Consider the following 26,339-nt stretch of genomic DNA (forward strand, 5'->3'; position numbering starts at 1 on the left):
AGAGAGAGAGAGAGAGAGAGAGAGAGATCAAGCAAGAGGCCTATTTATGCAACAACAAAAAGTTCTATAGCGCTCTCTTCCCTGTGGTATTCCCTACCTTCCAACATCATCACCAGTTTACCGGGACACTCTCTCCATTCCATAGACAACATCATCTCTCCATTCTATAGACAACATCATCTTTCCATTCCATTGACAGATGTTGGAACATTGCTGTGAGTACTTGCTCCCATTCTGCCACGAGCATTAGTGAGATTGGGCAATGATGTTAGGCAATTAGGCCTAGCTAGCTGTCGGCGTTCCAATTCATCCCAAAGGTGTTCGATGGGGGTGAGGTCAGGGCTCTGTGCAGGCCCGTCAAGTTCTTCCACACCTATCTCGACAAACCATTTCTGTATGGACCTCGATTTGTACACGGGGGCATTGTCATGCTGAAACAGGAAAGGGCCTACCCCAAACTGTTGCCACAAGTTCATAGCACAGAATTGTCTAGAATGTCATTGTATGCTGTCGCATTACGATTTCCCTTCCCTGGAACTAAGGGGCCTAGCCCAAACCATGAAAAACAGCCCCAGACCATTATTCCTCCTCCACCAAACTTTACTGTTGGCACTATGCATTAGGACAGGTAGCGTTCTCCTGGCATCCGCCGAACCCAGATTCGTCCATAGGACTGCCAGATGGTGTAGCGTTAATCATCACTCCAGAGAACGCGAGAACTGCTCCTGAGTCTAATGGTAGCGAGCTTTACACCACTTCAGCCGCTTGGCATTGCACATGGTGATCCTAGGCATGTGTGCGGCTGCTCGGCCGTGGAAACACATTTGGGGTACAAACATCTAGTTAAACTTCTTTGGGATAGGGTGCAGCATTTTCACTTTTGGATGAATAGCGTGCCCAGAGTAAACTGCCTCCTGCTCAGTCCCAGATGCTAATATATGCATATTATTATTAATATTGGATGGAAAACACTCTGAAGTTTCTAAAACTGTTTGAATGATGTCTGTGAGTATAACAGAACTCATATGGCAGGCAAAAACCTGAGAAAAAATCCAAACAGGAAGTGGGAAATCTGAGGTTTGTAGTTTTTGAACTCAGCCCCTATCGAATACACAGTGGGATATGGGTTGTTTTGCACTTCCTAAGGCTTCCACTAGATGTCAACCGTCTTTAGAACGTTGTTTCAGGCTTCTACTGTGAAGTGGGAGCGAATGAGAGCTGTTTGACTAAGGGGTCTGGCAGCAGCCTCGTTCTCAGTCATGCGCGTTCATGTGAGAGGTATCTCTCGTTCCATTGCTTTTCTACAGACAATGGAATTCTCCGGTTGGAACATTATTGAACATTTATGATAAAAACATCCTAAAGATTGATTCTATACTTAGTTTGACAAGTTTCTTCGACCTGTAATATAACTTTTTGAACTTTTCGTCCGACTGGACCTGAACGTGCGTTTGGATTTGTTTACCAAACTCCCTAACAAAAGAAGCTATTTGGACATAAATTATGGACATTATCGAAAAAAACAAACATTTATTGTGGAACTGCGATTCCTGGGAGTGCATTCTGATGAAGATCATCAAAGGTAAGTGAATATTTATAATGCTATTTTTGACTAATGTTGACTGCGCAACATGGCGGATATTTATTTTGGCTGTTTTGGGCTCTGAGCACCGTACTCAGATTATGCTTTTTTCCGTAAAGTTTTTTTGAAATCTGACACAGCGGTTGCATTAAGGAGAAGTCTATATTTAATTCTGTGAATAACACTTGCATCTTTTATCGATGTTTATTATGAGTAAACAGCCAATGAAATTGCAGGGCGCCAAATACAAATCAACAGAAATCTCATAAATCAAATTTCTCAAACATACAAGTATTAGGCACCATTTTAAAGATACAATCTCGTTAATCCAGCCACAGTGTCTGATTTCAAAAATGTTTTCCACAAAAAGCACAAATAGAGATAAAATTAATCACTAACCTTTGATGATCTTCATCAGATGACACTCATAGGGCTTCATGTTACACAATACATGTATGTTTTGTTCGATAAAGTGCATATTTCTATCAAAAAATCTCATTTTACATTGGTGCGTTACGTTCAGTAGTACTAAAACATGTGGTGATTGTGCAGAGAGCCACATGAATTCACAGAATTACTCATTGTAAATGTTGATGAAAATTCAAGTGTTATGCATGGAACTTCAGATAGATACACTTCTCCTTAAACACTATTATTGCACACAGAGTGAATCCATGCAGAGTGAGACTTTTTAAGCAATTTTTTTACTCCTGAATGTATTTAGGCTTGCCATAACGAAGGGGTTGAATACTTGAATACTGACTTGAAACATTTACGTTTTTCATTTTTTATTAATTTGTATAAATAAAAACAAGCATAATTCCAGTTTGAATCCATCTTAATTTCAGGCTGTAACACAACAAAATGTGGAAAAAGTCAAGGGGTGGGATGGCCACTCCAATACATTGACTTTGTTGTCCTTAAGCCATTTTGCCAATACTTTCCGGAGGTACTGTACACAGCTCTACACACTAACCTGACACTAGGTAACCTTTGGAGTATAGTGAATTAAGAGCAAGAGTGCTGTGTGTGTGTGTATGTGTGTGCTCATGCATGCATTTGCCCAGATTAAGTGTGTTGGTGTTTCATACCACCATGACAGTAGCACTACTATATGTATGAATCACTCTTACCCCTGAGAGCCTGACTGCATATCCCAGTGACAAGAGCTTCTATATACATGTCAGACAGGTTCTGGGAATAGGGTTCTCTCTTCCCAAGCCCCCCCCCTCTCTCAAACTTTCTTTCTCTCTCTCCTCTGTCTTTCTCTCAATTCAATAAAACATTTACAATAAACAAAAGTTCCAAAAGAATAAAGACATTTCAAATGTCATATTATGTATATATACAGTGTTGTAATGATGTGCAAATAGTTAAAGTATAAAATGGATAATAAATCAAATAAATATAGGTTGTTCTTCACTGGTTGCCCTTTTCTTGTGGCAACAGGTCACAAATATTGCTGCTGTGATGCACACTGCGGTATTTCACCCAGTAGATATGGGAGCTTGCTTATGGGGCTCTTCTCCAGGTTAATCCCTCTGTAGGTGATGGCTTTGTTATGGAAGGTTTGGGAATTGCTACCTTTTAGGTGGTTGTAGAATTTGTAGATCCACAAATCTCTTTTGTGGATTTTGATAATTAGCGGATATTGGCCTAATTCTGCTCTGCATGCATTATTTGGTGTTTATGTTCTACAATGAGGATATTTTTGCAAAATTCTGCATGCAGAGTCTCTATTTGGTGTTTGTCCCATTTTGTGAATTCTTGGTTGGTGAGTGGACCCCAGACCTCACAACCATAAAGGGCAATGGGTTCTATAAATATTTCAAGTATTTTTAGCCAGATCCTAAATAATGTTGAATTTTATGTTCCTTTTGACGGCATAAAATGCCCTTCTTGCCTTGTCTCTCAGATCGTTCACAGCTTTGTGGAAGTCACCTGTGGCACTGATGTTTAGGCCAAGGTATGTATTGTTTTTTGTGTGCTCCAGGGCAACGGTTTCTAGATGGAATTTGTTAGGGTGTGTAGGGTGAATACGTGGTCTGTCGTACGGTAATGTGGTAAAAAGCCAATTTGACATTTGCTCAGTACATTGATTTTGCTGAGGAAATGTACGAGTCTGCTGTTAATTATAATGCAGAGGTTTTCCCAAGGTTGCTGTTGGCATATCCCACGGTAATTATTGGTGTCAAATTTGTCTCCACTTTTGTGGATTGGGCTGATCAGTCCTTGGTTCCAAATATTGGGGAAGATGCCAGAGCTGAGGATGATGTTAAAGAGTTTAAGAATAGCCAATTGGAATTTGTGGTATGTATATTTTATCATTTCATTTAAGGATACCGTCAATACCACAGGCCTTTTTGTGTTGGAGGGTTTGTATTTTGTCCTGTAGTTCATTCAATGTAATTGGAGAATCCAGTGGGTTCTGGTAGTCTTTAATAGTTGATTCTAAGATTTGTATTTGATCATGTATATGTTTTTGCTGTTTGTTCTTTGTTACAGAGCCAAAAAGATTGGAGAAGTGGTTTATCCATAAATCTCAGTTTTGGATAGATAACTCTTTGTGTTGTTGTTTGTTTAGAGTTTTCCAATTTTCCCAGAAGTGATTAGATTCTATGGATTCTGACATGCTGTTCATTCTTTTTCCGCAGTGTATTTCTGTATTGTTTTAGTGATTCAACATAGTGAAGCCGTAGGCTCAGGTTTTCCGGGTCTCTATGTTTTTGGTTGGATAGGTTTCTCAATTTCTTTCTTAGGTTTTTGCATTCTTCATCAAACCATTGGTCATTGTTGCTCATTTTCTTAGGTTGTCTGCTTGAAATGTTTAGATTTGATAGCGAAGCTGAGAGGTCAAATATACTGTTTAGGTTTTCTACTGCCAAGTTTACATCTTCACTATTACAGTGAAACATTTTGTTGTGAAAAAAAACATTTTGCTGTGATCTGATAGGGGTGTCAGTGGACTGACTGTGAACACTCTAAGAGACTCTGGGTTGAGGTCAGTGATTTAGTAGTCTACAGTACTACTGCCAAGAGATGAGCTGTATGCGCACCTACCATAGGAATCCCCTCGAAGCCTACCATTGACTATGTACAGTTGAAGTCGGAAGTTCACATGCACTTAGGTTGGAGTCATTAAAACTCGTTTTTCAACCACTCCACAAATGTCTTGTTAACAAACTATAGTTTTGGCAAGTCGGTTAGGACATCTACTTTGTGCATGACACAAGTACTTTTTCCATTAATTGTTTACAGACAGATTATTTCACTTATAATTCACTGTATGACAATTCCAATTCTGACATTTCACGTTCTTAAAATAAAGTGGTGATCCTAATTGACCTAAGACAGGGAATTTTTGGGGGATTAAATGTCAGGAATTGTGAAAAACTGAGTTTAAATGTATTTGGCTAAGGTGTATGTAAACTTCCGACTTCCGACAGAGCTGCAGGAGTTGTGACCCATTTTGTTGGTTATATTGTCATTGTTGTGTCTAAGGGGGCATGTGGGGGAGGGAATGCTGTCACCTCCAGGTAGGTGTTTGTCCCACTGTGTGCTGAGGGTGTCAGGTTCTTGTCCAGTTCTGGCATTTAGGTCACCACAGACTAGTACATGTCCCTGGGCCTGGACATTGTTGATCTCCCCATCTAGGAAGGAGAAGCTGTCATCGTTAATGTATGGGGATTTTGGTAGCACATATGAGGACATTTTTCTCTGTTGAGATGTTTTCCTTGTGAATTTCTAGCCAGATGAAAAAGGTTCCTGTTTTGACTAATTTGATAGAGTGGGTTAGGTCTGCTTTATTCCAAATTAGCATACCCCCGGAGTCTCTTCCCTCTTTCACACCTGGTAGTTTGGTGGATGGGACTACCAGCTCTCTGTAACCTAGAGGGCAACCAGTGGGTCCATTTCCTTTATACCATGTTTCTTGTAGGATGACAATTTCTGTATTCCAATTTCTTTGATGAAGTCTGGGTTCCTGCTCTTTATGCCAAAGGCAGATGACCTCAGACCTTGTATATTCCAGGATGAGATTGTAAAATGTTGTGTTCCATAGTGTCTAGTGTTGTTTTTGTGTGGTTTAGGCCCGGACCATCACAGTAGGTGTGCGCAGAGGATGTTAAGCATCTGACACATACCTCCTAGGTCGCAGGATGGGGCTTGGGCGGGTGTAATAGTGGGGGTTGGGCCTATTGCTCTTCTCACGGCCTGGGCATATGTCCTGCTGTCATGTTGAGGTCCTTGCCGAAGGGGCATAGCTCTGATATGGGGGGGCTATATAGGGTTTGGCCAGGGTTTGCTTGGGGTGGTCTTAGCTGATTGGTGTGTTGCTGGTGATGCTGTGGTCTGGGTGTAGGTCCTCTTTTTATTTCACCTTTATTTAACCAGGTAAGCTAGTTGAGAACAAGTTCTCATTTAGAACTGCGACCTGCGACTGTGACCTCTTGGCATGGGTTCTCTCGGTGCAGGTCCTTAATTAAGAGGGGTTCTGGGAGGGTGTCTCCCTGGTCTGGGCGGGGTGTCCGTTGCTCTATTGCTCCTGGGGCTACGGTTGAGGGTGATGTCCTTCAGGGTCCCTCTCTTGCTATCCTCTCTCTCTCTTGCATTGCATGCTGGGAGTTTTTTGGAGTTTGAGTGTTTCGTGTGGAGGGCTCTGTCCTAACTTATTTTCTTGAGTCTCTTCTTGGTCTTTTCTTTACATTTTTATTTTCTATGGTGGAGGGTTAATGCACTGTTTGTTTTCAAAGTTCCACTGTTCTTTTCAAAGTTAGGGTGGAAGAGGACAGAATTTAGTTTCCAGGGGTTTGGAAGGTGTGGTGTGCGTGATATCTTCTCAGCCTAGCGCGGAGGAGACGCTGTTGTTAGGGCATGGATTCAGGTGTGTTCCTGAGAACGGAGTTAAGGTGGAGGAGGTTCTGTTCGCGGCGGTGAACAGGTAGGAGATGAATTTATACATTCCGCTTCCAGAATGAACAAAGCTGTGGTTGTTTTCATGAAAAGAGCAATTTTGGTATGTAGGCTCATTGCTAGTGGAATATTTGTTAGGGGTGTGTTGGTGCCAATTTCTTCTCTTTCTACCCCTTCGACCAGGGTGGTAGTTGCAAATTTGCCTCTGTTTATTATGGATGATCAAATCAGGAAATAGCTGAGTAGTTTTGCTAAGTTTGCTAGTGGTTTCCGTGTACTGTCAGCAGGTTTTCAGGCAGATGCCGTTAAGCATGTTGTTTCGTTCCGGAGGCAAGTGTTCATGTTTCTGAATAACAATGAGCAACAGCAAAATTTGCATTTTAATGTGAGGCATGGGGAGGGGCTCTATGCAGGGTTTGCAAGTACAGATAGTCTACGGAGTTTTGAGTGTGAGGATTTGGGGCATAAGAGCGTTGCGTGCCCACATAAAGGCCGTAGACAAGGTGAGGGTACAAGCGCCAGTTGGGGAAATCGAGGTCAACGTGCAGGGGGCAATGAAACGCAGGCAGCAGAGGCTGGGCCTAGTCATGCCAGGGATGGTGTGTAGATGAGGCTGGGACTAGTCAGGCTAGAAATGGTGGTGTAGCTGAGGCTGGGTCTAATCGCTACAGATGGTGGTGTAGATGAGGCTGGGTCTAGTCAGGCTACAGATGGTGGTGTAGCTGAGGCTGGATCTAATCGCTACAGATGGTGGTGTAGATGAGTCTGGGACTAGTCAGGCTACAGATGGTGGTGTAGATGAGGCTGGGTCTAGTCAGGCTACAGATGGTGGTGTAGATGAGGCTGGGTCTAGTCAGGCTACAGATGGTGGTGTAGATGAGGCTGGGCCAAGTCAGGTTATGGATGGTGGTGTAGATGAGGCTGGGTCTAGTCAGGTTATGCTAGTGGAGGAGGAGAGTATAGTAGGGAAGTGCAAGAGACTGGGGGGGAGGAGGAGGGTGTCAAGCGGAAAGGAAAAAGGGGGAGAAGAAAGGAGGCTGGGTGGTCAAAGGCACCAAGGAACCTTTGCCTGGTGCTGGGGGGAGGCCCTGGCCAGAGAGGAAGGGCAGGTGGTCAGCATGGGAGATGGAGATGAGGAGGAGGAAGGTGGGTCTGAGGAAAAGGATGAATAGGAGGATTTTTTTCCGGAGCTGACAGCCAGTCAAGCAGTACACAGTGATTTTTCTGATCCAAGAAAGTTTGTAAGATCAGTACAACATGCTATGAAAAATGAGGGGCATGGTGTCCTCTCACCCAGGAAACAGTTTAGGTTGAGAAAGTGAGTCACAACATTGAGTAAAGGTCTACCTTCAGACACTGTTTAGATGAAGAGTTTCTTTCTGGCACTGGGGCTTTTTGAGCTTGGCTATTGGTCACTTTCTTTGCTGGTTTTTCTCCCACTTCTTATGGAGACTCTTCGGGTAGGCTCGCTCAATATAAATGGTGCCAGAGAAGCGGGAAAGAGGAGTGTGTTGGGTGAATATGTAAAACTAAAAAAAGTACAGGTGTTGTTTCTTTGCTCAGGCAAAGTTAGCTATTTGGTTAACAAGGAGGAACAGGGTCAAAGGCTCGGGGATAACTATTATTTAATGGGATGGTCTCTGAGTGCCTTAGGGTGAAATTTGAGTTTTATAAAATGATAAAAAGTGTGGAGATGTTTCAGGAGATATGGTGTGTTGGGGGGTTTGTTTTTGTACCGTGGTGTAGAGGGCAAGGTGAGTATGGTGCATGTATGCAGTACTGCAGTACAGGAGATTTTTTGGTGTTTTGTTTTTAAGGGGGGGTGGGGGATTTTAATGAAATGAGAATGTTTCATTAAAGAAAGACAAAAAGTCAACGTCTCACTCTCCCCTCTCGCTCTCTCCCTCTCTCTCTATTTCTCCCCTCTCTCTTTCCACTGTCTCTCCACTCACTCTCTCTCTCCCGTCTCTCCACTCTCTCTCTCTCTCCCCCCTCTCTCTCTCTCTCCCCCCTCTCTCTCTCTCTCTCTCTCCTCTCTCTCTCCCTCCATCTCTCTCCCCTATCTCTTTCTCTCCCCCCTCTCTTTCTCTCCCCCCCTCTCTCTCTCTCTCTCTCTGTCTCTCTCATCAAAACATTGATGGTCTGACTTATTCTCTTGCCTATCAAGTGGAGCAGTAGGCGGAGGAGAAAAGGAGGAGAGGAGGGTGGACACGGGGCGTGCTGTAGAGTCATGACGACAGACGGACACTATTTCATGTACCATGTTCTTTTGTCTTTGACTGTATGTTTCTGCTAACTAGGCTTTGTCTGACTTTGGTATGACAAGGGTTGAAGATTCCAGGAAAGCATCAGACTGCCCCAGTTTGGTTTAGAGGAGTTTTGTATACCAAGCTGAGCCCTCAGTGTCTCTCTCTCTCTCACACACACACACACACACACACACACACACACACACACACACACACACACACACACACACACACACACACACACACACACACACACACAGACACAGACACAGACAGACAGACAGACAGACAGACAGACAGACAGACAGACAGACAGACAGACAGCAGGGCGTACTGGTTTTAACCCAGTTCCAGTTTTATCGGACCAAGGCCCTTTCCTGAGGGAACAGCCCAGTGGGAGAGAGAGAAGGAAAAGGAGAAGAAGGATGGAGGGATCGGAGAAAAGCGCAGACGGCGGTGTCATGGACCTTGTCGTGCACACAAAGCAAATTCTTTCAGACGATTGGTTTCCACGGTAACCGGGCAGAAAAAAAGCTAACCACGCAGCGCTAGCGTAAAAGAATGGCCATGGGAAGTGACCTCCCGCTGTATTCTGTGTGTCTCGTTTGTTCGCCCACCACCAAGGAAACTCACACATTCAAAGGATCTTAAGTTCTTTGGCCACACACAGCAATGGTGGGTTTCACATCGCAAAACGGAAGCATATGCAGAAAAGTACCTCATACCTACTGTAAAATATGGTGGTGGATATTCGATGTTAGAGGGCTATTTTCCTTCCACTGATCTTGGGCTCTTGTTGAGGTCAATGGCATCATGCACTTTACAGGAAACTTTTGGCCAAAACCTGATTGCCTCTGCCAGAAGACTGACACTTGGCCGCAAGTGAATCTTCCAGCAAGACAATAACGCCAACCAGCAAGACAATAACGCCAATAACGCCAACCTCTGAGCAATACACAAAGAAATGGTTAATTGACCCAAAGAAATCCACATTTGGCAATGGCCATCTCAGTCTCTGGACTTGAACCCCTTTGAAAACCTGTGGTGTTAATTGAAGAGGGCAATACATAAGCGCAGACAAAGATATCACATTACATTTTATTTGTCGTACACATATTTAGCAGATGTTATTACGGGTATAGTGAAATACTTGTGTTCCTAGCTCCAACAGTGCATTAATATCTAACAATACACAACAATACACACAAATCTAAAGTAAAAGAATGGAATTAAGAAATATAGAAATATTAGGACGAGCAATGTTGGAGTCCGGAGTATCAATATAAATATACAGTATATGGGTAAAGCAGTATGTAAACATTATTAAAATGAACAGTGTTCCATTACTAAAGTGACCAATGTCCCATGTCTATGTACATAGGGCAGCAGCCTCTAAGGTGCAGGGATGAGTAGCCGGGTGGTAGCCGGCAAGTGACAGTGACTAAGTTCAGAGCAGGGTACTGGGTGGAGGCCTGCTAATGATGGCTATCTAACAGTCTGCTGGCCTCAAAGCTGTTTTTCAGGCTCTCGGTCCCAGCTTTGATGCACCTGTACTGACCTCGCCTTCTGGATGATAGCGGGGTGAACAGGCTGTTGCTCGGGTGGCTGAGGTCCTTGATGATCTTCTTGGTCTTCCTGTGATGCTGGGTGCTGTAGGTGTCCTGGAGGGCAGGCAGTATGCTCCTGGTGATGAGTTGGGCTGACTGCACCACCCTCTGGAGAGTCTTACTGTTGCGGACGGTGCAGTTGCCGTACCAGGCCGTGATACAGCCTGACAGAATGCTCTCATATCAAGATCCCTCACAACGTGTTCTCCAATCTCATAAAACATTTTAGAAAAAGGCTCAGAGTCGTTATTCTCGCCAGGGGAGGGTGCTGGATTTTGAATACAGGGGTGCCAATCATTTTGACCCCTCTCCTTTTTAGATTTTTTTATCACTCATTAAACAAAATGTCTTTCTCTGAGCAATTGTATTAGTATACAATTATATCATGTTCAATTTCAAAGATTTTAAAGAGTTACAGTTCATATAAGGAAATCAGTTAATTGAAATAAATTCATTAGGCCCTAATCCATGGAATTCACATGACTGAGAATACAGATATACATCTGTTGTTCACAGATACCAACAAAAAAAAGTAGGGGCATGGATGAGCAAACCTGTCAATGTCTGGTGTGACCAACATTTGCCTCATGCAGCATGACACATCTCCTTCACATAGAGTTGATCAGGCTGCTTACTGCGGCCTGTGGAATGTTGTCCCACTCCTCTTCAGTGGCTGTGTGAAGTTGCTGGATATTGGTGAGAACTGGAACACGTCGTCGTACACATCGATCCAGAGCATCCCAAACATGCTCAATGGGTGACATGTTTTGTGAGTATGCAGGCCATGGAAGAACTGGGACTTTTTCAGCTTCCAGGAGTTGTGTACAGATCCTTGCGAGATAGGGCCTTGAATTATCATGCTGAAACAGGAGGTGATGGTGGCGGATGAATGGCACGACATTGGGCTTCAGGATCTCGTCACGGTATCTCTGTGCATTCAAATTGCCATTGATAAAATGCAATTGTGTTCGTTGTCCGTAGCTTATGCCTGCCCATACCATAACCCCACCACCGCCATGGGGCACTCTGTTCACAACGTTGCAAACTGCTCGCCCACATGACGCCACGGATTCATCCACTTAACCAGCGTACCAGTGGCCATCGAAGGTGAGCATTTGCCCATTAAAGTTGATTACGATGCCGAACTGCAGTCAGGTCAAGACACTGGATAGGACGACTAGCACAAGGATGAGCTTCCCTGACAGTTTGTGCAGAAATTCTTCGGTTGTGCCAACCCACAGTTTCATCAGCTGTCCGAGTGGCTCGTCTCAGGCCATCCCACAGGTGAAGAAGCCAGATGTGGAGATCCTGGGATGGCGTGGATACGTGGTCTGTGGTTGTGAGGCCGGTTGTACGTACTGCCACATTCTCTAAAACGACGTTGGAGGCGGCTTATAGTAGAGAAATTAAAATGCAATTCTCTGGCAACAGCTCTGGTGGACATTCCTGCAGTCAACATGTCAATTGCACACTCCCTCATCACTTTGTGAAGATCATGCTGTTTAATTAGATTCTTGATATGCCACACCTGTCAGGTGGATGGATTATCTTGGCAAATGCCCACTAACAGGGTTGCACAAAATTTGAGAGAAATACGTTTTTTTGTGTGTATGGAACATTTCTGGGATCTTTTATTTCAGCTCATGAAACAAGGGACCAACTCTTTACATGTTGCGCTTATATTTTTGTTCAGTCTATTTATTTTATACCGTCTTTTTTGCTCATCTTTATCAAGCGAGGCCAATAATTTTGGACCTGACTGTATATATTTATGATATATGATATTGAAGTAAATGGAGGGGCGGGGATGTGAACCCAGGTCGCTGGCGTGAAAGGCACCCTACGCATCGCACCAATAGGATTAAGCCACTTGGTGGGAATTGTAATGTGGCTCATATAGTATCTCTATAATATTGTTGTATCTCCTCTCCCAGGTACCCCTGAGCCCAGAGTGCATGCGTGCCATCATGAAGATGACCTACTGTCCCCACTGCCGTGGAGTGGCCACTGCCAGGCCCTGTGCCAACTACTGTGCCAACGTACTGAAGGGCTGCCTCGCTAACCAGGCCGACCTGGACACAGAGTGGAGGAACTTGGCTGGTGAGACACATACACACACACACACCCTAATTTCACACACACACGCACACATTTGCACACTAATTTCATTTTAATTCCTACAGTGACTTCAGAAAGTATTCACACCCTTTGACTTTTTCCACATTTTGTTGTGTTACAGCCTGAATTGAATGTGTCACTGTGAGATTTTGTGTCACTGTGAGATTTTGTGTCACTGGCCTACACACAGTAACCCATAATGTCAATATGAAATTATGTTTTTTGATTATTTTTTTAAATTAATAAAAAAATGAAAAGCTGAAATGTCTTACAGTAAGTCAATAAGTATTCAACCCCTTGGCTATGGCAAGCCTAAATAAGTTCAGGAGTAAAAATGAGCTTACAGGTCACATAATAAGTTGCATGGACAATATTCGTGTTTAACATGATTTTTGAATGACTACCTCATCTCTGTACCCCACACATACAATTATCTGTAAGGTCCCTCAGTTGTGCAGTGAATTTCAACACAGATTCAATCACAAAGACGGGCACCTATTGGTAGATGGGGGGGGGGGGAGCAGACATTGAATGTCACTTTAAGCATTGTGAAGTTATTAATTACACTTTGGATGGTGTATCAATACACCCAGTCACTACAAATATACAGGTGTCCTTCCTAACTGATGCCTTAGAGGAAGGAAACCACTCAAAGAAATGAACTTTTTGTCCTGAATACAAAGCTGTTTGGGGAAAATACAATACAACACATCACTGAGAAGCACTCTTCATATTTTCAAGCATGGTGGTGGCTGCATCATGTTATGGGTATGTTTGTGATTGGCAAGGACTAGGGAGTATTTTAGGATAGAGCTATAGATAAAGCACATAATCTATAGTTATAGATAAAGCACATGCAAAATTCTATAGGAAAACCTGTTTCAATCTGCTTTCCAACAGACACTGGAAGACAAATTCACCTTTCAGCAGGAGAATAACCTAAAACACAAGGCAAATATATACTGGAGTTGCTTACCAAGTTCCTGAGTGGCCAAGATACAGTTTAGATTTAAATCGGCTTGAAAATCTATGGCAAGACTTGAAAATGGCTGTCTAGCAACAACCAACTTGACAGAGCTTGAAGAATAATGTGCAAATATTGTACAATCCAGGGGTGCGAAGCTCTCCGAGACTTACCCTTGAAAGACTCATAGCTCTAATCGCTGCCAAAGGTGATTCTCACACGTCAGCGGTGTTAATACGTATGTAATAATTATGTTCATTTTCAATATATTTGCAAAACAATTCTAAAACATGTTTTCACTTTGTCATCATGGGATATTGTGGGAAGATGGGTGAGAAAAAAATAATAAATTTAATCCATTTTGAATTCAGGCTGTAACACAACAAAATGTGAAATAAGTCAAGGGGTATGAATACTTTCTGAAGGCACTGTATAAGCATGTATTCACATTTAAAATATTGCATCCCCCCTCTCTCTCTGCAGATGCCATGCTGCAGGTCTCTAACAGGTTTGAGGGTGTGTCCAGCGTGGATGTGGTGTTCCTCTCTCTCCCCACACACATCTCAGAGGCTATCACCACCATGATGGACAACATAGACACGTTTAACAACAAGGTCAGAACAGCAGTCAGCACACACACACACACACACACACACACACACACACAAGCACACATACTGATGTACTTACCCATGCACGCATGCACGCAAACACATGTGCCACACACACACACAGACACAGACACACACACACACACACACACACACACACACACACACACACACACACACACACACACACACACACACACACACACACACACACACACACACACACACACACACACACACACACACACACAGAGATATGCTACCGCCAGTTCACACATTCAAGTATTATTACCGATCACTGACACAGTGTTGATCAGGGCTCATAACACATATTTATAACCTGATGTTGGTCCCTGTACTGGTTTAATGTAATAATGTTCCACATACCAGGGGCCATTTGTAAATCGTGCATATGCACAGGATATACCCCAAAATGTGCGTGCGCCAGTTCTCACGCAAATGTTGTCATTTATAAAAGTCTTAACTCGACGTGGGAATGTGCTTAGCTTCCCGTAAACTTTAGGCCATGCGTGCACACAGTTTATAATGCTTGAACTATTGTATTGCAACCAGGCAAGTAGCCTAGTATTTTGTGCAAATGGGGGATATGATGACATGCTTACCCCCCCCCCCCCCCCCAAAAAAAAAACAGGTAAATAGAATAACAAGATGCAATCATTTGCTGTTAGTGAGAAGAGCGAAGATTTAAAAAAAAATTGTATCTTTGCATTCTAAAATAGTTAGAAATAGGCATCTATTTCCTATTTAATTTCCATGATAATTGCAGAATAAATTCCTAATATTTTCTGACTGTGATGGTTTCATACTCTTGGTTGTTATTGACCTATAAGATACTTTATCTTATAGGTCAACAACATCCAATCTCTTATTTAACTGGACCCACTTTAAAGTAGTAAATATTGTAGATCAACTATATTGTATTCAAGTATTTTGCTCTATGGTAGAACAGACGGTTCACCTTTTCTATTTACTTTTTTTTAGGATACTGTACGTCTGAATAGCCTACTGTAATTTCAAATGTCTCAAATAAACAATATAAACACAATACATATTTTCATAACCATTGCAGAATAAATTCCTCACCACCTTTTCTGGCCATGATGAGTTTTTATTCCCGAAGAAGCTTTACCATCTAACAAATTACGATGTACATCTCTCATTTAAGTTTGCCTATTATTTTTGCTCTATGCATCCGAAAGGGAGGGCAGGTTTATAATATAGAACAATCTACAGGAGAATTGAACAGATGAACAGACAGTTGATATTTCGTTTGCTACCACTGCTACTGTGTTTTAGTTTTATTTGTAGACATACTTTACAATGTTTCAGAATTCAATGGCAGTGCAGACTTTTTAGGTTAGGGGATAAGTAAATGCAATACAATATTGAATTCAAACAATCTATTTACAGGTCGACAACAATTTGTAATTGTTGTTTTCTTACACAAACGTTCAAATACAGAAAATATCATTCTAAAGTTGAAAACATTCTGCCAACACCTCCAGAGACATTTAATCAAGTTTGCCATTGCTATTTCCTTAAGAAACTGCCTCGGCCTAATTCCAATACTTCCAAAGAATACATCAAATAGGGGTGTTATTGTCACCATAAAAGGTGGATGATGGGCATTTTTTAGGCACAGTTTTAATGCTCGTTCACGTGCACACAGTTTCAGGACGGGTCTGATTTATAATGGGAAACATGCCTGCGCTCAGTTTATAAATCTCAATATTTTATTTTTGTACGTGCGCAGTCTTTTCAGAAATTGTGCGCGCAGCTATATAGTGTGAAATGTACACAACTGTTAGAAATGAGGCCCCTGAAGAAGGACTGATAACACAGCCTCAAAGCCAACCATTAACTTCTCCTTTTAATGGTGAAGAGCACCACTTTAATGTGCCCTTTAAAAAGCGTAAGGAGCCATGAAATCTTAATTTTTTGTTTAGTGAAAGTGGAAAAGTATGCAAATAGCGTTGGGGAACAAAGGCTTCTCTGTGCTGTACTGGTGTCGAGGCCAAAGCTGGCCTGGAGCTCTGCAACAACCTGCAAACCAGACTTCACAACACTAGCCACACTAGCCACGCTTTGCCCCTTAGGTACTGATCTAGGATCAGATTACTTTACCATAAAGTGAAACTGAACTGAGATCAGCTTCACCTGATCCATTATTGACAGTCTTCTATGACGTATAGGCCTAGTCCTACCAGGTTTAGGAAGTCAGATTTAGTCATAAACTGTTTCAACATGCAACTACTGCTAATGGAGCTTCTGTGGTTTCATTACTTTTCACAGAGTTACAGTTGAATGTTAACATTTAGAATTGGGAATTGGACAAATATGTTCCAGATCTGTGGGTAGGGGCACCTTCTACCTTAGGTTGGTACAACAGGGCGCAAGTGGGAAACATGCGGTGTGTGTGTGTAACAGGTGTGTTTTATAGAAAAGGTATTCATGCAGGAGAGGTAGATAGTTACAACACCTCAGAGCTATCCAAAACAGGTTAAACAAGATGGTAGTGTCTTTGTCTCATACATTACATCTAGGTAATTGGTATCCCTGAAGGAGCATGGGACGTTTGTGTTCTTGGCATTGAAATGATCCTAGAATATTCAATTACTATATGTTACCTACAGTGCATTCAGAAAGTATTCAGACCATCCTGTCTCGGAGCTCTATGGACAATTCCTTCGACCTCATGGCTTGGTTTTTGCTGTGACATGCACTGTCAACTTTTATAGACAGTTGTGTGCCTTTCCAAATCATATCCAATTCAATTTAACACAGATGGACTCCAATCAAGTTGTAGAAACATCTCAAAGATGATCAATGGAAACAGGATGCACCTGAGCTCAATTTCGAGTCTCAAAGCAAAGGGTCTGAATACTTATGTAAATAAGGTTTTTTATTTTGAATACATTTGCAAACATTCTAAAAACCTTTTTTTGCTTTGTCATTATGGGGTATTGTGTGTACATTTCTGAGGATTTTTATTTATTTAATCCATTTTAGAATTGGGGAGGCAGGTAGCCTAGTGGTTAGGGCCAGTAACCGAAAGGTTGCTAGATCGAATCCCCGAGCTGACAAGGTAAAAATCTGTCGTTCTGCCCTTGAACAAGGCAGTTAACCCACTGTTCCTAGGCCGTCATTGTAAATAAGAATTTGTTCTTAACTGACTTGCCTAGTTAAATAAAGGTTAAATAAAAAAAAATAAGGCTATAACATAACAAAATTTGGAAAAAGTCAAGGGGTCTGAATACTTTCCGAAGGCACTGTATGTAATATCTGAGTCCTCTGGCATTGTAAGTAGTGCAAACTAAGTGTTGTCTAAGTCATGTGACATGTCAAGGAGATCACACAATGCCATATTGTTTCGTCATGTATAAGGTGGCTCACCAAACTCCTTCAAATGGAGCATGTGACTTTACCAATGCATACAGTAAGTACTGAGTTTAGAGTTTTCTATTAAGAATGGAAGTTGAGGTTTAACCCTCTCAATAGGGATTATATACGGTAGTAAATTATCAATTTACAGTACAGGAAAGTAGGAGTTTATTGGGCAAAGTTTCATTACAATGCAAGGTTGCATTTTCAGCAACTAGTTTTCAGATGTGATAGGGCATACAAACTGTCATGAATTACAAAGGGAAACCCAGTCACCAGCTGCCCAGTGACGCAAGCCTACCAGATGAGCTAAATGCCTTCTACCCTCGCTCTCCGTAGCCGATGTGAGTAATACCTTTAAACATGTTAACATTCACAAGGCCGCAGGGCCAGACGGATTACCAGGATACCTACTCTTCACTGACCCAGTCTGTAAAACCTACATGTTTCAAGCAGACCACCATAGTCCCTGTGCCTAAGAACACCAAGTTAACCTGTCTAAATTTATCACCCCGTAGCCCTCACATTTGTAGCCATGAAATGCTTTGAAAGGCTGGTCATTGCTCACATTAACACCATCATCCCAGATCCACTCCAATAGACCCACTCCAATTCGCATACTGACCCAACAGATCCACAGATTACGCACTCTCTATTGCAGTCCACACTGCCCTCTCCCACCTGGCCAAGAGGAGCACCTATGTGAGAATGATGTTCATTGACTACAGCTCAGAATTCAACACCATAGTCCCGAAAGCTCATTACTAAGTTAAGGACCCTGGGCCGTCTCCAGTTGGTGAGGTTAGGCAACAACACATCATCCATGCTGACCCTCAACACGGGGGCTCCTCAGGGGTGCGTGCTTAGTCCCCTCCAATACTCCCTGTTCACCAATGACTGCGTGGCCCCACACGACTCCAACACCATCATTTAGTTTACTGACGACACAACAGTGGTAGGACTGATCACTGACGCTGATGAGACAGCCTATAGGGAGGTCAGAGACTTGGCAGTGTGGTACCAGGACAACAACCTCTCTCTCAACGTCGTCAAGACAAAGGAGCTGATCATGGACTTCAGGAAATGGAGGGCTGAGCATGCCCCCATTCACATCGACAGGGCAGTAGTGGAGCGGGTCGAGAGCTTAAAGTTCCTTGGTGTCCACATCACTAAGGATATATCATGGCCCATACACACGAACACAATCGTGAAGAGGGCACGACAATTCCTCTTTCCCCTCAGGAGGCTGAAAATATTTGGCATTGGCCCTCAGATCCTCAAAAAGTTCTACAGCTGCACCATTGAGAGCATCTTGACTGGCTGCATCACCGCTTGGTATGACAAACTGCTTGGCATCTGACCGCAAGGTGCTACAGAGGGTAGTGCGTACGACCCAGTACATCACTGGGGCCGAGCTCCCTGCCATCCAGGTCCTTTATACCAGGTGGTGTCAGAGGAAGGCCCCTTAAATTGTGGTACCAATTCACCAAGCGATACCGATGCATAAGGCTGTGGCGGTCATGAAATTTCTTCAGCCGGTGATTGTCAAGCAAATAACTGATTGTCTCACGGTAATTGACCTTAAATTAACATAAACACATTTAGCATCTCCTGGCTTCCACGCAAAGCCTACAAGCCAATGATCCAGACCTCTGGAACATCTACATTTTAAAAAGTTAAATAAATCCATGTAGTATAGCCTACACCATCACAATAAATCCATTATTTATTTTAGGCAGGTCTAAAGAAACATGATATGAAGAAAATGTAGTCTATTTCAGAAGAACAGAATAGCATACTCTGAGTTGTCCTAATGTTAGGTCCTGATTTGGCTATGCCATATGTAATATGTTTCAGGAAACTAGGCGTATGTTGCGGGTCACTACTTCACACAAGAGCCATTTGAATATAATCTAGAATTTTTTTATAAAAAAAGGCAAAAATGTCTTCTGGAACATGTGAACTTTCATGTGCCTTAATAACAAACATGTATGCCATCTGTAAATACAAATAAAATTGGTAAATTACGAGCCTAGTTGGTTTAGCCACAGAAAAAGTAAAACAACCTTTCCGCTAGCCATGATTGGCCGAGATAATGAGTGGGCTGGACATGCAGAAAGATGAGTTCGGATTGGTCTGCCATATAGCACCCTTCTGTCTATTTGAGCTGGTTAGTATGTGTAGGTAATCCTGTTTAACGCAGCTTTAAAAAAAAATACATTGCTTAGTAGAACTGCATAAGTGTTGCTCTCCACTTTCTGGAGGACCGAGTTTTGAAATCAGTGGAATTAGAGTATGATAGCTAAGGAGATGGTGAAAACATCTGGATTACATCTTCAAACTAAGGGCAACCATGGCATCCGTGACAGGGAGAAGCGTCCAACCATGATGTATACGGGTAAGATAGTCTAACTAGCTACATTTTCAGATATTACACATTTCTAATTTTGACAGTCATTTTCATTTCAAGTTAGTGTACTGTTAGCTAGCTGGCTCGCTAGCTAATGTTATGTGTATGATCTTTTTATTCGTATCTCAGAGCCATTTGCTTTGCTTGTTATAGCCTAATGTTAGCTAGCTCACATTGAACCTGGTTGGTTAGCTACCTGCAGATTCATGCAGGATAGTAACGTCATGAGTTGTGATTATGGTTCATTGTTTAGCTAGCTAGCTACATGTCAACAAAAGACTCCACTATGCAAGTGACCATTTTAATAGAATGACACTGCGACAACTGTTAGCCAGTTAGCTTGGGTGCTTGACTGCTGTTGTTCAGACAGAATGCTCAGATCAACCCTTAAAAACCTCTTAAGGATCGGAAATCTAACTGCCTCTAGCACAGGACCTGAAGCAAGGATAAGCATATTCTTGAGCCCATTTGTATGGAAACACTTTGAAGTTTGTGAAATTAATGTTGGAGAATATAACACATTAGATCTGGTAAAAGATAATACAATAAAAAAACATGCATTTTCTATTAGTTTTTTTTGTTCCATCACAGGAGTTTAGGCACAATTGAGATTTTGGCCACTAGATGGAAACAGTGTATGTGCAAAGTTTCAGACTGATCCAATGAAGCATTGTATTACTGCACAGGGGTTCAAACTGTAAAACCCAGTTCCTACATTTGAATATAAATGTTTATTTTATCAAACAAAACTGTGCTACATTTTATCTCTGGGACCCTCAGGATGACAAATCAGAGCAAGATTACTGAATATAAGTACATTATTTACCTTCAGAGGTGAATGTACTGTATCAAACCAGTTGCCGTGAAAAGTTTGTTGTGCACTCTCCTCAAACAATAGGATGCTATTTTTGTCACTGTAATAGCTACTATAAATTGGACACTTGTTAGATTAACAAGAATTTAAGCTTTCTGCCCATATAAGACATGTCCAGGAAAGTTGGCTTTTACTGTCATCATTCTAGTCACGTTAGCAACAACCGTCCCGGTATAGGGACACTGATTCCGTCGAGGCTAACCTTTTAGCACCACCTGCTGCGCTAACCAAAATACAGGGGGTGGTCCGCCCAGGTCTTACCTAGTGTGCATAGACAGTAAATACTACGGGTTATGTATGCCCGCAGGCCTCTTGCCTAAACACTCCCTAGGTGCCTTCCCCTTCCAACCTGGGAACAAATGAAACAGAATAATACAAACGTAAGTAAACAATCAAAACACTGCGTCCTATGGGCACACACATACCTCAGATCAGCGGCTACAAAATACTTAACAAAAAGGTGTCTCTGAGCAACAACCAACACAGGACATATCAATCAGCTCTCTCTCTGCAACAACCAACATAGGACATACCAAAAATCTATCTCCTAACAGCAACCAACACAGGACACACTAATCATCTCTCTTCTGAGCAACAGAACACTGGCTTATATAGCTGGAGAAGGAGTCTGTAATGGGATACAGCTGTATCCTTTGACGAGAGGGCGGGGTCAGCTCCAATTAGCAATGGGGCCGACCAATCAGCTGCTTGGGGGAATTTCAGGAAGCCATCCTGAAATACACACATACTAACAAAACCACAACATAGAAACTGGGGAATGTAACAGCTTAATAAAATAGAAAGGATATTTTCTCCAAACGATTTGAGGGAGTGCTGATATTTTGTGTTGAGTGGTTAACAAAGAAACAGGTACTCCTATATGCTTAAGTTAGTTATTTATGTAACTTTAGTTGTGATACAAATGTTGGGCTGTATGTTTAGATTTTCAATACATTTTAAGGCTGCATGATGCAACTCTAATGATGATTTGAGAAAAGTGAACTCTGCTTTCTTTTTTGAGCAGGCTGTAAACACTTCATCAGTCTCTCAGTCACAATTTCACAAGTACTTGATAATACCTCGAATTTCCCGGCGGCATGCTCCAAAGCACCTCTCACTCAAATTGCTCTCCGTCATGTGATCGGTTCTTTTTCATAGGCTACAAGTGAAGACATCCGGGACGCCCGCGTCCTTATTCAATTCGGAGGCACATATTCAAGATATTTGAAGAACTGTCCACATTTACTTTTCGTCAGCCAACAAGATGAGCCGGCCTAAGAAACAGCAAAGCACTAGCCTATGTCAATCTACTATCCCCATAGTACAAGAGTTGACTTATTCTGTTCTGTGTGAGAAATTAATATTCCAAACATAGCCTGGGACAGTTGTGGGTTGGGATAGATCACAAATTAATACAACCACTAACCTGAGTGGCGCAGCGGTCTAATGCACTGCATCGCAGTGCTTGAGGCATCACTATAGACCTGGGTTCGATCCCAGGCTGTGTCACATCCGGCCGTGAACGTGAACGGGAGTACCATAGGGCGGCGCACAATTGGCCCAGCGTCGTCCGGGTTAGGGAAGGGTTTGGCTGGGGGGGGGGCTTTAGTTGGCTCATCGCGCTCTAGCGACTCCTTGTGGCGGGCCGGGCAGGCTGACTTAGGTCGTCAGTTGAATGGTGTTTCCTCCGACACATTGGTCCGGCTGGCTTCCGGGTTAAGTGGATCGGTGTTAAGGAGCGCGGTTTGGCGGGTCATGTTTCAAAGGACGCATGACTCGACCTTCCCCTCTCCCAAGCCCGTTGGGGAGTTGCAGTGATGAGACAAGATTGTAATTGGATATGATGAAATTCGGGAGAAAAAGGGGGATAATTTAAAAAATATATATATATACTGTATATATACAGTACCAGTCAAAGATTTTGACACACCTACTCATTCCAGGGTTTTTCTTTATTTTTACTATTTTCTACATTGTAGATTAATAGAGAAGACATCAAAACTATGAAACAACACATATGGAGTCATGTAGTAACCAATATATGTTATATTTGAGATTCTTCAAAGTATCCACCCTTTGCCTTGATGACAGCTTTGCACCCTCTTGGCATTCTCTCAACCAGCTTCATGAGGTAGTCATCTGGAATGTAATTCAATTAACAGGTGTGCCTTGTAAAAAGTTAATTTGTGGAATTTCTTTCCTTAATGCGTTTGAGCCAATCAGTTGTGTTGTGACAAGGTAGGGGTGGTATACAGAAGATAGCCCTATTTGGTAAAATACCAAGTCCATATTATGGCAAGAAAAGCTCAAATAAGCAAAGAGAAACGACAGTCCATCATTACTTTAATACATGAAGGTCAGTCAATACGGAAAATATCAAGAAGTTTGAACGTTGCTTCAAGTGCAGTCGCAAAAACCATCAAGCGCTATGATGAAACTGGCTCTCATGAGGACCGCCACAGGAAAGGATGATCCAGAGTTACCTCTGCTGCAGAGGATAAGTTCAATAGTGTTAACTGCACCTCAGATTGCAGCCCAAATAAATGCTTCACTGAGTTCAAGTAACAGACACATCTCAACATCAACTGTTCAGAGGAGACTGTGTGAATCAGGCGTTCATGGTCAAATTGCTGCAAAGAAACCACTACTAAAGGACACCAATAAAAAGAAGAGACTTGCTTGGGCCAAGAAACACGAGCAATGGACATTAGACTGGTGGAAATCTGTCCTTTGGTCTGATGAGTCCACATTTGAGATTGTTGGTTCCAACCGCCATGTCTTTGTTAGACACAGAGTAGGTAAACGGATGATCTCCGCATGTGTGGTTCCCATCTTGAAGCATGGAGGAGGAGGTGTGATGGTACAGTGGTGAAATTGTCAGTGATTTATTTAGAATTCAAGTGTTTTGATTCTACATGATGCCATATGTGTTATTTCATAGTTTCGATGTCTTCACTATTATTCTACAATGTAGAAAATAGTCAAAATAAAGATAAAGGTCTGTCCAAACGTTTGACTGGTATATAATAATACATCAGAACAGATCACAACATTTAGTTAATGTTGATAAACTATTAGGCTATTTCTTCACATTATAAGCGCAGCAATGTACACATGGCTGTAGGCTATAAGTGCAAATGTTCCATTAGCGGGAAAACACCATTCTCAAAAGTAACTCAAATGCGATTATGCATGTAATGCTTTTATTATAAAGGTGCATTTTTATGATGAAATTTATCTTCCCCAAACTTGAAATGTGCTGCGTACTGGTATACATACGTACGTGCTGTTAATGTATGCCAGTTATGCTCTACACGCGTTGTAAAACGGATTAATGTACTTAATTTTAAGAAGTTATTTGCTTCACAGAGTTCAAGTAACAGACACATTTGGCCACTTTAGTTGTGATACAAACCTTATCAAAACATATAGGCCAGGCTACATGAGGTATGTGACTATGATTTGAAAAAGTATTTTAAAAAGGCATGTGTTTCTTGCCTTTCTGCAAACCATCTGGGCATCATTGACAAGTGATAATATATCATTCACAAATGATAGGCTAATACTGTAACCCATCTTGATTTAATCTTGTCTTTACATATACTAAATAATATATGTATGACATTTATTTTGATTTAGAATAGGACCATTATCATGCACCTGTCTCGAAACAGTGCAGGGGAAAATAATACATGTCATCTATGCACTTAAATAGCGAATGAAGGATTATTTTCCAGTATTTCATGTTCATGCCAGCCAGGTAGGCTATACTCCTGTTGTAAAGAGAAGCAATGTGCTTAATATTTGGAAAGTTGAGACATAAATATAGTAGACCTAGCCAATAGAAAGCTGATGGGATGCTCCTCTTTTTAATAGAGGCCATCACTGTTATCTCACGCAATTACATAGCCTATAGAAATGTTGCGCAACATGAGCTCATGGGCTTTCATGAAGTGTTTGATTAGATTTTTGATTACATTTGCATTGAGTTATTAGAGGGACAATAGAGTGCTGAGTACCAGGCAGTTAGCAAGTTTGGTAGGCTACTAATGACCATCAGCATCATCAGAGCTTGGAGAAGCCTAATTACCATGACTAAACGGTCACGTGGAATTTGACTGCCATCATGACTCGTGACTGCCAGCGTGGCGGTAATACGGTCACCGTAACAGCCCTACCAATGCACCAAGTCTGGAACCAACAGGACCCTGAACATCTTCTTCCCCCAAGACTGCTAAATAGTTAGTTAAATCTGCATTGAGCCTTTTTGCACTCAACTTTTTTTGACTCATCACATACGCTGCTGCTATTGTTTATCTATCCTGTTGACTTGGTACTTTATTCCTAGTTATATAGACATACTGTATCTACCTCAATTACCTCGTACCCCTGCACATCAACTCGGTACTGGTACCCTGTGTATATAGCCACGTTATCATTACTCATTGTGTATTTATGACTTTTATTACGTGTTATTACTTTTCTATTATTTCTATATTTTCTTTCGCTCTGCATTGTTTTTATTTTTTATATTAGAATTATAATTAAAAAAATACATGTATTTTTTATTTTACTCCTTTTTTGCGACAATTTCATGATATCCAATTAGTAGTTATAGTCTTGTCCAGTCGCTGCAACTCCGTACGGGAGAGGCGAATGTCGAGAGCCCTCCGATACACGACCCCGGCAAGCCGCACTGCTTCTTGACACACTATGCGCTTAAGCCAGCTGCACCAATGTGTCGGTGGAAACACCGTACGACTGATGACCGAAGTCAGCGTGAACGCGCACGGCCGCCACAAGGATTCACTAGAGCTCGATGGGACAAGGACATCCCAGCCGACCAAACCGTCCCCGAACCCGGACGATGTTGGGCCAATTGTGCGCCACCTCAAATTAAATTCAACTTTATTTGTCACATGCGCTGAATACAACAAGTGTAGACCTTACCGTGAAATGCTTACTTACAAGCCCTTAACCAACAGTGCAGTTCAAGAAGAGTTAAGAAAATATTTACCAAAGAAACAAAAGTAAAAAATCATAAAAAAATCACACAATTAAATAAGGCTATATACAGGTGGTACCGATACCGAGTCAGTGTGCGGGGTACAGGTTAGTTGAGGTAATTTGTACACATAGGTATGGTGAAGTGACTACGCTTAGATAATAAACAGCGAGTAGCAGCAGTGTACAAAATAAATGGAGGGGGAGGGGGGTCAATGTAAATAGTCTGGTGGCCATTTGATTAGTTGTTCAGCAGTCTTATGGCTTGGGAGTAGAAGCTGTTAAGGAGCTTTTGGTCCTAGACTTGGTGCTCTGGTACCGCTTGCCGTGCGGTAGCAGAGAAAGCAGTCTATGACTTGGGTGACTGGAGTCTCTGACAATTTTATGGGCTTTCCTCTGACACCACCTATTACATTGGTCCTGGGTGGCAGGAAGATTGGCTCCAGTGATGTACTGGGCCATACGCACTACCCTCTGTAGCGCCTTACGGTCAGATACCGAGCAGTTGCCATACCAGGTGGTGATGCAACCTGTCAGGATGCTCTCGATGGTGCAGCTGTAGAATTATGTGTCGAATAAAGTTAAATATGGTTTGTGGTAGTTGTTC

General features: G+C 42.2%; 1 protein-coding gene across 1 annotated transcript in view; it reads left to right on the plus strand.

Annotated features, from left to right (window-relative positions):
• LOC139560620 (glypican-1-like) overlaps nucleotides 1-26,339 on the plus strand; it is a 144,218-nt gene that overhangs the window by 105,105 nt on the left and 12,774 nt on the right. The window contains exons 6-7 of the mRNA XM_071377553.1: nucleotides 12,284-12,449; nucleotides 13,915-14,045. Coding sequence (XP_071233654.1) covers nucleotides 12,284-12,449; nucleotides 13,915-14,045 — 297 coding nt within the window. The remainder of the gene's footprint in view (nucleotides 1-12,283; nucleotides 12,450-13,914; nucleotides 14,046-26,339) is intronic.

The sequence above is a fragment of the Salvelinus alpinus genome, chromosome 30 (genome assembly GCF_045679555.1).
Source record: "Salvelinus alpinus chromosome 30, SLU_Salpinus.1, whole genome shotgun sequence".
Lineage (NCBI taxonomy): Eukaryota > Metazoa > Chordata > Actinopteri > Salmoniformes > Salmonidae > Salvelinus > Salvelinus alpinus.